Source organism: Limulus polyphemus, unplaced genomic scaffold (genome assembly GCF_000517525.1).
Source record: "Limulus polyphemus unplaced genomic scaffold, Limulus_polyphemus-2.1.2 Scaffold237, whole genome shotgun sequence".
NCBI classification, from domain to species: Eukaryota; Metazoa; Arthropoda; class Merostomata; order Xiphosura; family Limulidae; genus Limulus; species Limulus polyphemus.
This window is the reverse complement of record NW_013665847.1, coordinates 427,778-441,079: the sequence shown is the minus strand read 5'-3', so window position 1 is coordinate 441,079 and position 13,302 is coordinate 427,778. Positions and strand designations below refer to the sequence as shown.

The 13,302-nt window shown below is 32.6% G+C and overlaps 1 protein-coding gene across 4 annotated transcripts in view; it reads left to right on the top strand.

Annotated features, from left to right (window-relative positions):
• Positions 1-13,302, top strand: part of LOC106478647 (transmembrane and TPR repeat-containing protein CG4050-like) — a 109,536-nt gene that overhangs the window by 62,641 nt on the left and 33,593 nt on the right. For all 4 annotated transcript variants that reach the window (XM_013939203.2, XM_022382279.1, XM_022382280.1 and 1 more), the window contains exons 2-3: positions 3,695-3,892; positions 13,034-13,170. In XM_013939203.2, the coding sequence (XP_013794657.1) occupies positions 3,701-3,892; positions 13,034-13,170 (329 nt within the window). In that variant the 5' untranslated portion in view covers positions 3,695-3,700. The remainder of the gene's footprint in view (positions 1-3,694; positions 3,893-13,033; positions 13,171-13,302) is intronic.

Below are 13,302 nucleotides of genomic sequence, written 5' to 3'. Positions count from 1 at the left end.
GAATAATGAGCCGTATGGGAGAAGAAGAAGTAATAATAATTAATTAATTAATTTTAAAAAATTACACATATATATATTCCCGTATATATATACGTATGATGGTGAGGCAAGTAGGCAGAAGTGAAGGCAAGTCCAAGGCGTAGCAGGGGCCGGTTGATCTTTGAAGAAGGAGCAAGTCGGCAGCCGTTTTTGACAAGTTATCGAAACAAAATGGAGCAAACGGGCCTTTACAGGGTTTGGCGGGGATCAGTGGATCCAAGTGCCAAGGCTGGGATCTATAGATCCAATGCCAAAGAATTTGATGTGGGGGTGGGGAAGAGGAGTACCCCGAGAAAACCCACTTTCACTAGTCGGGACCAAATAGAAGCCCGACTAGTGCCTAGGTGAAGATCTAGTGACGGGTTGAATACCTGGAAAGATACTGAACAGTGAAATGATTAAGCAAAGAATATAATATGTTATGAGTAGTTTTGTTGATCATGGAGGTGTGGTAGTGGTGTTATGTATCATGTTGTATGGGGATAGGTATTTGTACAATTGTTTGGGGGTGGCGGCAATTTTAGGAAATTCGGCTGTGAGTGAATTTCGGTGGGTGGCTTTTTTGTAGTATTTGACGGCGAGTTTAGAAATGCGGTCTTGTATAGTGTGTAATGATGTGTGTTTTTCAACGTAGCACGCCGGTGTATAGTGAGGAAGGCGGAAGGCCGCGTCTTTTGTTGTTGTTGTTTGTTCATATGCAGAAAGGCGAGTTAGTATATTTGACTAGAACAACTATTCAGTATTTGGAACTATATTCCTGTTTGTTACTCTTCTTGAGACACAGCTGTGAAAATTCTATGGAAAAAAAAATGAAACAAAGGAATATTTTGTTACTATGTTCGGTAGTTTCAAACATGTTAGTTACTATGCTTCTCGACATAAACTATTTCAGTATTAAAGTTTTAACGTTTTATCTCTGACATTTGGCCTGGTGGCTAGGACACTCGACTTGCGGGATAGAAACCCGGTGCCGAAAATGCCCTTTCAGTTGTGTGTGTATGTGTTATAATATGTCAGTCAGTCACATTATTAATTTTTAAGGAGTTGGCAATGGGCGCTGTCATTTAGATGTCTTCCCCGTGGTCGGCAGGTCAAAGTTAGGGACGGTGGCAGATAGCTTTAGTAGTTTCAATATTTTAAAAAATCACATTAGTTTAAAGTTCGGACTAAGTGCAGCCAAGTGGTTAGAGTGCCATTTTTGGATCCAAAGTTTCGTGGTTCGAGCCCCGTTACCACTAAGAAAAAAAATGCATTCCGCACTCTAGGGTTGTGAGTGCGTTGTACGAGTGACGGTCAAATCTCAACGGTTGTTGGTGTTAGCCAGCTGCCTTCCCTCTAGCATATCACTTTAAAGTTAGGTATGACTAGTGCGGATAGCCCTCGAGTAGCTTTGGGCAAAATTCTGAGAACATCAGTAAATTAGCAGACTAAAGTTAAGATATGAACTAATTCTATGTTAATTAGTAACTAATTAAAGTATTAATATCTAGCAGTTAGTTGTAGGTAATTATATAGGTTACTAAGTATGAACATTGAACTCGATCACCACGGTGTCACTATACAGAAGTTAGCTTAGCTTGGCTTAGACAAATGATTTTTGATATTGAAAAAAATAATGAAGTGAATGTAATCTTCCCTCTTCAGAGATTTTTAAAGTCGTGCGCTCTAAGAATTATAGTCAACCATTTTTTCATGTTCTGGAATGGGTTAAATGATTTATATAACTTTGAATTTTCCATTCCAGAAGTCAGGCTTGAGATTCGTAGTATAATATATACCCAGTCAGTTTGAGGTTTATAAGTATCTTGTATAATATATTATACACAATTAATTTGGGTTAGATAAACTTACTATTAACACGAGAATACAAGAAAACGAGTCATAGCCAAATAGTTGTTATTGCTAATCTATCGCTTCTGAGAATATTAACAGATGCATTTTTCGTAAAATCTAGGCATTAGTCAGGTTATGGAGAAACACGTTTACGATGTTTTTCAAATACATTCAAGAATTGTATGTTTGCTAAACATTGCTTGACAGTTTGATTACAAAACAATAATACTTGTATTTACACTAAAGGGGGGTGCGGCATGGCCAGGCGGCTTAGGCGCTTGTCTCGTAATCTGAGGGTCGTGAGTTCGAATTCTCGTCCCACCAAACATGCTCGTCTTTTCAGCCGTGGGGGCGTTATAAAGTGACAGTCAATCCCACTATTCGTTGGCAGTGGGTGGTGATGACTAGCTGCTTTCCCTCTTGTATTTTACTGCTAAATTAGGGACGGCTAGCGCAGATAGCCCTCGTGTAGCTTTGCACGAAATTCAAAAACAAACAAACACTGAAGACAACAATAACTTGTCTTTACTATTATTGCCATCTTTAAGAATTCACATTTTTAAGCGCATTTATAATATTCTTATTTTTGTTACCAGAAACGTTTTGATGTACCGCATTGGAATTTTAATTTCGTTTTCAACTCTTTAAAAAGAGTCGAAATGGAGAACGCATATATACGATTATATAAATTTGTGTATAGTTAAACCATCTTAGTCTTTTTTTTAGGAACTTAACGCATTCGTTGCTTTATACTCTATCGCTTTTTATTTCTAGCTCATCTTTTGAAATCCCATTTTGATGTGTTCAAGAGAGAGATGATATTTACTTTTAATAATAATCTAGAGGGTTTATCAAAAGATAATTACATTTAAAGATGAGTGGATTTATTCGAATATGGTTGTATTAAGTTTAATCTGTTTGATTATGTAACTATGATTACCTGAAGGAACAAGATTTAAAGTCGTCATGCTAACTTTGTGAATAGTCAAATTAATTAAGTTAAGAGTGGTGAAGAGAGCGCGTATATCATGCGTGATCTTTGTAGGTCAAAGGATGTGCTTTGTAGACTGTAGTTTTCTGTCCAGGACCAGAAGTACGAGGAAAATTGAATTTATGGGTATATCAACCTATTTTAATGTGCAGGTTTATTATCACCGTACAATAACTGATATATTCCAGGCTCGGAAATTTACATTGTCTAAAACAGGCTTTTGTTAGCTCAACGTTAAGTGTGTGGTTCCAGAAGGTATTCAAATTTATGAAACAAAACCTCAAGGGAAGACAAAAGCGGAACATTTACTTCCTAATCGTATGGCTGATTCTGACAACGACGTTGAATCCGATTTATGTGCACTACTTTCTTGTACACTGTTATTGTTTTGTTGGTTTAACGAATTAAAGGCTGCAAGATTTAAAACCGGTAAGCTAAAACATTGATTAGTAGCTATTTATTTTATTAATGACGTTTGTTTGATTTCGTTTGAAATAATTTGTCTACTATTTGTTCAATTTATTAACGTCAAAGTGTTTTAATACTTTTTTAAAAGACAATACAGATTTTATTTAAAACTGTACTGGGGAGTTTTAAACATCAAGTTAATTCATTTTTCCTTGATTTATGTTTGAACTAATTTTAAGGTTTTATAATTAACGAACTCGGTTCATAACACTTTAAATTTGTTTTTATTCAATATGTGTTGAATACCTATTTCTCTATTATCAATTTCTAAAATAATTCTCAAAAGCGAGTTTTCATCATAGGTCTGAAACAATAGCTTATACTTTTTTACAAGTTGAAAAAGGAGAGTTTCTTTGATTCCAGGGAGGAATGATGAACCAGATACAGACCGGATATTATGTAGCAGTTGCAGTATTGGCATCTGTGTGCTATTTGAACTCGTTAGGTTGTGGGTTTGTTTTCGACGACGTGTCAGCAGTTAAAGACAATCGGGACCTGAGACCCGAGACGCCTTTTGTCAACCTTTTTTGGAATGACTTTTGGGGAACGCCTATTCATAAGGTATGTATGGGTTTTACGTTGAAGTCTAGTTGCACTTCTGAATGTTTTTTGGTGTGTGTGTGTGTGTGTGTGTGTTTATGCACTTGTTTACTGCTGCCACCTTGAAATAAATAAATTTGTTCTGCTTTTAATACAGGTAAACCTGTCACAAAAACTTTTTATTCTTTGTGGCTACGTGTACTTCCACAGTTCAGAACCATTTTATACAAATAGTGTGTTGCTCATATCAGTAGATAACTTGAGTGTTCGAAATTTTTTACCTTGTTCCAGTAGTTTCTCTGTCCTGTCTTTCCACCCTCCTCTTTCAAGCATAGTTATACAATATATATTGAAATGTCTCGGGTTTAGACTTCAGACACAAAGTAAAATTTGATTTTTTTATCACTTTAAAAATTTTTTCTTTCTTTTGAGTTGAGACTTTCAAAACATTTACTAAACCATATTTTGCGTCCTAAATCAAAACATCAATGTTTAAGTATGAGTGTTTTGCATTCAGACTGTTTAATATTTCCGTTTAAAACATATTTTATGTCTCAAAATAAATTATCTCAGGTATTTTGTAAAAAAAAAATGCTTGTAACTTTTGAGATACGAATTGTCTTTTTGTTCATCTATATGCTTCAGATGGAGATGTTAAAAATTTACAAATAAACTTAGAAACTTGAAGTGTATATATATTGTTAGATAGTATATACTCGTCTTCTTCCATTGCTCAAAGTTGCTACCTATAAGATTATAAACATAAATTACTGGGACCAGTAACATAATCAGGCTCCTTAATTTATTTTATATCGTAATCAAATTGTGAAATTCGATGAGAATGTAATCTAGAACTCAGTCTATATCTTTCACTATTTCTTACTGAAAATTTAATCCTCACCAGTAACCGTGGTTAATGGCGAATCGCAAAACGATAAGAGGTCTATTGCATGGACGTCCGCAGGAAGAGGCATTTGCCTCCCCTTACATTTTACAAAAAAAATGCACATATTGTGATGTTAATTTCACATTGTAGTTAAACTGAATATTTTTTGTAATTATTATTATAACTCTAAATTTGTGTTTGCGTTTAAGCACATATAATACGTTTTTCTTTTTTTTTGTCTGTTGACTTATACCGTAAAAGCTGATTCCCTACATACATGTTTTGCCCCCATCCTGAAAATATTTCTATGGGCGCCCATGGTCTTTTGTTTAAGTTGTCGTTATTAATCACGATGAACATTTAATTTGTAAAAGTAATAGCATACGTGCCGAGCTTAAAAAGTAGTGTTATAAATGGGGGCATGGGCCAGACTTTTCGAGAGTTTTGAACTGTGGCACATGAATATTCGTTCGATGCGAAGGTTCACATGCTACTCGACATTTAACTTGATTTTCGCTTGGCGTCTGCTTCACATACTTCACTTTAAAGCGATATAATTGAAGTGGCTTCCAAACTCGAACTGCTCTATCTTTAATGGTCCACTTGAGTTCCTTTACTATATGTCATTGGAATTGGTTCCGCCAGCTCCTCACAAGTTGTGACGCCAGACAGGCGGCCAACATCTCTGCTTTATATACATAGATTTGAATAATATGTAATATTGATGCAACTAATTTGTTGTTTTTTTTTCTACGATTCATCGTATCAGCGGTTTAACGACGATTGTTTTTTTCTTCACTATCATAATTGTAGCGAGTAAATCCATAGATTGGACTTCACGCTATTTTATCTCCGAAAAATCACAATTTTGGTGATGAGAGAAAAAAATTACATTTCTTTAAACAGTTTGTATATTTAGTAATTTATAAGAATAAATCGGTGGTGTTAATCTTTTATATTCTCCAAATACCTATATAAATATAGATTTACTGTGGTGAGTAAAGGATGCTAAAACACAATACTCGAAAATAAACTATCTGGAATTAAATTGTCTAGTTTTCATACGTGAATCCACACACGTCAGGAAGATATAAGCCTTGTTCAAACTTTAATGGTTTGAAAGTACCCGTTTTGTCAATCATTTATTTTGCATTTATGCGCAAATTTGCAAAAACGAAACCATTATAAGCATTTATTTTACAATATTCCATATTAATGAATATTTAAAAGTATAGATAAACTCTAAAACAAACATATTCCATATAACAAAAACCACAAGTAATGTAAAATATATTTAATTTGATAAAGTTATGAATATTAACTAAGTATGACTTTGTTTCTAGAAAATAAAAATTTTCTTTTTTCTTAGGCAAAAGGTAATAATTCAATATGATGTTTACAAAATCATGAACACTGGTGTTTAAACTGAAAACGAAATCGTTTCATGTTGTCTCTTGTATTAAAATTCACAAAACAAATGTATTTCAATGCAAAACGTCTGTAGCAGTTCAAAAAATAATAATTTAGTCATGTTATATCACAGACGTTTTCTTTTTGGTTTGAGACACATTTCTTGTTGTAGTTATGTTCCACGTGTTTACAATGGTAATAAACGTTGTTGTTTTTTCTATCTTATTTTGTACACCATATTTACGATTTTGGTATTCCAAATTTAATTTTATTCGTGTAAGTAAAGAAAGTGTGGTGAAATAATTACCACCAAAAATTCACATAATATCCCGAGATTAATAACGGTAATACGACATACACTGTAGGCATCTCTTGCAACTGGACATCAATTCGTGTGCTTGTGTGTGAATGTATAATATATATATATATATATATATATATATAGCATAGGCTCGAACATAAACCTTACAAAATTCATCATTCAAAAATAAAATGCAGACACAAACCCACCCAATGAACTTGGAATAGGAAGGAATTTCAAATACCAGTGAAAATATTTGAATTTTGAATGAAGGAGTTTGACATTTTGTAGCTAGCTGAAGGAAGGAATATGAATAAATCATGAAACATACGCCGTTCATAATCAAAACCACGTTATCAAAATCTCGTAGTTGGGAGAAACACGATATAACAAAAAACGAGGGTTCTTGTAAGGTAATAAAAAAAATGAAAACGGTGAAATTAAAATTGTTCTACTTGGGTTAGAAGAAACTGTTTCTATCAAGATGTGTAAAAACTGCAGTGTTTTTATGCCGTAAAAAAGGGGAAATAGAAAGTCGTAAGATTGGAATACCGTATTAAAGTATCTAGCGGCATGTATTCGATCGAGAACAACAACATGTTTATATATCGTTATTTCGTTCAGCAATATTGTGTTTATATAGTCCTTGCTGTCTTGTGGTTTTCTAAATACAGCCAATCCTGTTGGTATACTTTTATAATATTTTCAGTCAAAAGTGGGTCGAATACTTGTCTTTCAGTTTGACGTTCTTTCTGATTGAAGTCAATTCTCTGTGTTTCCGTTTTCAGTTAAAATTTTTTCCTTGTTTTTGTTGTTCGAACCCTGAATTTCACTACCTCCTGGCTTTTCTTTTGCTGTTGTTTTTCATTAAATCTGTCTTTTTTGTTTTGTTTTGTTTAACGTGTAGGTTTAAATATTAGTTAGAATTGTAAATATACAAATACATGTATTAGTGAGCTGTTGGAGGTTTAACTTGTAGCCCACAGTTCGTTTCATCTGATATTATGTAAGAGAGAGAGGGAAGAAACTCCCCTTGGAACCTTGTTTGTAGTGTAAGCCTAAAATGTGTGTTCAGAAGATCGGCATGAATAATGTTTTTACTTATGTGGCGCAATCTTTATTTTTGATAAAGTTTTTGTTTAATAATTTAAAAGAAATGTTTCTATATAGCCGAACCACAGACTTTGCAATAAATAGCATAAACAAATACACTAGAAAAATTTAGTGTAACGTCATTTCCACCAGAAATGTTGGGTGAATTATAATATAATTGTCCCAGTGATATTCGCATATACTTTTTTTAATGTAGATGTGCCATAAAATACAAAATACACCAAAAATGATTGGGTTAATGTTTTATAACATTTTTATATAACCAAATAAACCAATAGAGCTGAACATTACGGTGTATTAGGATCACTGTTTATTCACTGAACATAGTTTATGAATCGGTTTCATTGACAGTGGTTATAGCCCGGGCAACATTAGTATGACCAAACTGAAACTTAGGGTTTGACCGAAACAGTTTCGCTAAGAGAGAGTCGCATTTGGAGAAAAGTATATATATTCAGTAAAGAAAATAACTTTACCCACCGTTGACGTTAATACAATGTCGATATTTGTGAAACATAACGTTTGATAAAGTATTGGCGTCCAAGAAGTTCCCAACGGTGATCTGACTTTGACCAGGACTTCTGGTCAACTGGTGCATAACCCAATGGTTTTATGTTTTTTTTTTCAAGTATCCACCATAATCCTAATAATTTGACACCGGGTGTTGTACAGCATTGAGCCAGTGTAGTCATGTTGCAGGTGTGAAAGATCGTATACAGTTGAATATAAAGCCTTGTTAATATATTATAGTCATTAAATCTGCTTTTCAGAAGTACAATCAGGTTTATGTTTTAATTCATACTGACATCTTTCCACACCATTGTTGAATCACCACTGAAAGTCTAATATTCAACAATTTAGTACTGACCATATCAGTTAATCTGTGGTTTTCCGCAAACAAACCCACGTATTATTGATAACGAACTGAAACCTTGATACAGTTGTGAGAAGTACATGCGACCAATAGCGTCACTGTCAATTATATTGATATCAACAAAAGGCAAAAACAAGCTTTGGAGGCGGAACTTAAGTATGAAACTATATCTACTATAACTCTTAATTTACACGAAATTTAGCAAATAGTCAGTAAACGTTACATATAAGTCGTTCGCAAAAAATGAAACTTTTTACCTAATACACTACAAATTTAATGTAACGTCATTTCCACCAGAAATGCTGGGTGAATTATAATATGATTGTCCCAGTGATATTCGTATACACTATTTTTTTATAATGTAGATGTGCTAGATTTTGTCCGTAAACTTAAGAAAACCTATACTGAATCAGTTCGAGTGGAAGTTGACTTTCATATCGAGAATAAAAATACTTTTTTCATCTTACAGTTTCATGTTTTAATTGCATAGCCTTTAGAACCTTTATTCTCCACTCAAACACTATATACAGGCTTTTAACCACACATACACACACTAAATATCTCTAAATTACTCTCTTTTTTTTTTCTGTCGAGAAAAACTGCACATTGTAACAGACAATTACAATTTATCTTTACGGCCAACGCTAATAATTTCCATTTGATTTGACTTTACAGTTGCATCTAGACCTACTCAGAGTACGGCTATAGCTATTTATTACGCAGAATAGCTTTGTTTAAATAAAGGTCCATTTACCAAGAATGACACACAATATTTGCTTTACTTCATTTAATTTAAGGTTTTTTATACAACCTAGTGATTTTCTAATTTTTACATTTTAGTTACTTTTTTTTATAGTTAAAATGTTAAATGGGTGGATAATGTTTACCATTTTCGCAAGTTATTTTCTTATGTGCATGTACAGTGTTAGCTGCATAGCCCGTTTATTTACACACCTAGTTCTTCTGAGATAATGGACTTTCAAGATTCTTATTCCATAGTGTTGTGACAACGAATGTTAATATCCTCAACTCATTAAACATGTTGAAAGCTTCCAGTCAGTAAAATTATCTTGACATCGATCCAATGCAATCAGCTGTAGACTACAATGACAATTCCAATATTTTTGTTGTTTGTATTTAAAACGATAGCTAGTCGTCAGGGGCGGCTGATTCCCTGAACCCCCCACCAACATCTACCCTTTACACTTTTTATTTGTTATGAACCTACGAATTTCTTTCTTCATTTAGTTTGACTTATATCGCGAAAAACAAAAACTTCGGATTATCGGGAGTTCAGGAATACTGTGCGGTTACAATTTAGTTACTTCGGAAATCTTGCCTTTTTCTCGAGCTTTTGTACTCGTACGATAAAGTTCATGTCAGCACTAGGCGTACTTCTTAGCAAGAATAGTGTGGGCACGGAAGTTATTTTTTTAAATTTCAAATACACAATTAGAATACAAAATATTGCTACGCATATAAATAAGAATGTGCTGAAACTAAAATAATTTATCTGCCTTTTTAATTAAACTAGAAATGGGTTGAATAATTTCCATACATAGTCAAGCAGAGTTCTTCTGGCAAAACAATAAAAACGACAGCAGATTTCTCAAAACTGGTTATCTCATCGACTCCAGGTCTCATAGCATCCAGTAAATTGAAATCATCGCTTTCTGTTACTTAGAAATTATCCAATAGCAAATGTAGACAGGGTGTACTAGGAGGGTTTAACTTTATTATTTATATCTCGGTAAAATAAGAAGAATGGGGGCTACAAATTGACTTTTTATCTCGGAAATTTCTATTATAAGTGTGAAATTTCTCGGAAAATTAGGAAATTACGTAGAGGTTGAAAAAACATCTAAAATTGGCAATTCGGAGCTACCTAATTACATGATGCAGAGAAGATTGAAAATTTATTTGAATATTCCTATTTAAAATTAAAGAATTAAAACTTTGTGATATTAAAAGTTGAATTATAAACTACGTTTTGACGCCAAGTTTATTAACATGCATTGAGAATAAACTTGTTTCATTAAATTTTAATTGTAACTTTAAAAGGTCGTGACATGTGCATTTGTCGGTCAAAATGACCGAACCTGTATACTTAGGAAACAGGTTTTCTTTTCAACTTGAACCCTAACTGCTGAACTCTGTTCCTTACTTTTGGTCACAGTTAATCACTGCATTTCCTTTCTAGAAGTCGGTGTTAAAATAATAGTTAATTAATTTCTAATTTAGGTCAGCCTGTATATATAAACCATACACAAACAATAAAAAACTGATGCTGTAGCTGTCTGTGATTTTAAACACATGCTGTCAGGTTTCATGTTCAAAACTTAATGAATATTTTTAAAGACGACGAATCGTAAAGACGTTTGAAATAGCTTTGCTTAAAAAGTTTATTGGGAAGCTCGTGTGAAATACATTTTTAATTTGAAAGATCCTATAACTCTAAATTGTGAATTTTTATACTTAATCTTTGAACTAGAATATATACAGACACACATTTATTGAAATGCGTTAAAAAGCTAAACCTGTAGAAAAGCAAGATTTTTTATTTAATTTAAAGAATATAAACGTACTAGTTATGTCAGTGACATAATTGTACGATTACAACATAAACGTGTAACTACGAAAATACGTTGTTACCATAGCAAACAATGTTAGTTTATAATATAGTAAGAACACAAAATATAAGCTGTTTTACTATAAAGTACTACTAAGCAGTTGTAATTAATAATAAGTGTGATAAATATTTTGATACTGAGTAAACATTATACTTATCAAATCACAAGCAAAAAGTACCCGTCCCCAGTGATGGGAAAAGTTTAAGTTAATCTGTCAATTTAAATTATTTCATAGACTTTATAAGGGTTAATTGTGTTGCACTCTTAATTTCACTCAGAACCAAAGCTCTGAGCTACTTATTCCGCCAACCGCGAAAAGTAATTGTTCAACCATGTTAAGAGCCGCTCAACAATAACATACCGTAAATCTACATTTTTATTTTTGAAGTCACATTTTGAAATGTGAATGATAGTGGAATTAATTCCTAACAATATAATATAGAATATCCTGCTTGCGAAATAAAATTTGGCATCAACATTATTCATGCCTATTCTCCCGTCATTTGAAAAGTGAATGTTGAGCTTTGCGTGCGGAACTTTTCAAACGGGAGACAGAAGAGCGCTCAGACAGACACCACAATTCGTAATATATATAAGATATTTTGTTTTTACATGCTGCAACCTGTTGAAATTTTATTAGTTTTTCTTTTTTTTGAAGACACTTTCTTTGCTCAAAATATAACCCTACATCCCTAGCAACTACGTTTAACAGAATGGTTTAAGTAGCTGTAATTCATCACACTGAATACAGCAAGCATGTTTTACAGTCAGAAAGAAGTGTCACTGATTTTAGCTGTGTATCAAAACCATTTATATAGTAACTTAAAAATGTCAATTGACAGTCCTTTACCATCAGTGGACATAACTAATAATATCTTGATTATTCTAGTTTTAAGGTTTTTAGTTCTGTGATGTAAGACATGCCTTCTTTTAGTATTCTGTGAAACTTCTGATTGACTTAAATGTGTTGTATAGTAGAGTGGAAATTTTCATCTTTAGTTTTGTATCAGAAAAAGTACATTTCGTCTATGAGTATTCACCCAGTTTAAAGCTGTTTCTTCAGTAAATTCTAAGCATAAGTTAATTGAGTACTGTCAGGACTGATATACTTCTGAAAATTGTTAACTAAATAAATGACAGTAAGGTGTGTGTGTATTGCTTGAAACAAAATTTAGCAGAGTGACTAGGGGTCATTTCAAAATCTGTGTGTGAGAATTCTTCATTGGTGAATCTGGTTACTAAATGTTATTGTATGATAATTTAGAAATGGATAAATAGGTTTTTCTGTTATTCTATACACTATAAAATTTTATTTAATCAATATGTGTTAGGTAACCAGGAAACTGAAATTCATAATTAACATAAATGTAGATTGACCTTTAGTTTATGCTTAAATGTAATCTGCTAATTTTATCATATATGTTCAAATAAATTATTGCTTTTTGAATAAATATTGGTGTAAATATTTCAGCACAGCTTGATGATTCATAAAAGTTTATAAAAGCTGTAGAAAATAGCAATTTTGATCTAAAGTAAAAGTTTTAATTAACTGATTTTTATTTTGCATTATCTGTAGTATCTTCCAGGTTTTAATTTATTAAATCTTGATACTTACTAATGCTCAAGATCATATTTGCCATTTATACTCATCTTTATAGCTTTAAATGAGCTATATGCCAGGTTAGTAACTGTCATTTACCATTGAAGTTAAATAAAAGTTTTTTGTATATAATTTACAGAAGCCAACCCATAACCCTGAAGCTTTCTGTTTGTAAGATTTTGGTAATACTATTTACATACGCAATACAGTTGTCTTGCACATTACTGTTGTTTTCCGTTAAGCCATTTAAAATTATTTTAACTGTTATGATTTTTACAAACTGTTCCATAAGTCTGATAAATGTTTTCCTTGTCCCATTAATTTTTTTTGTTTTTTTTTTTTTGTTAGGAGCATAGCCATAAGTCTTACAGACCCTTGTGTGTCCTAACATTCCGGTTGAACTATCTTATAAGTGAGCTTGAGCCCTTTAGTTATCATTTGATAAACATCATCCTTCATGTCATTGTTTGTCTTCTCTTCCTTGGGTGAGTTATTGAAAATATTTAATTCTTTAGGGTTAAATTCTAACCTTTTACAGAATTTAATATTTTTTAAACATGTGGTGTTAAAGTAACAAAGTGTTTATTGTGATCTTTAACATACAGACTAAATAAAGG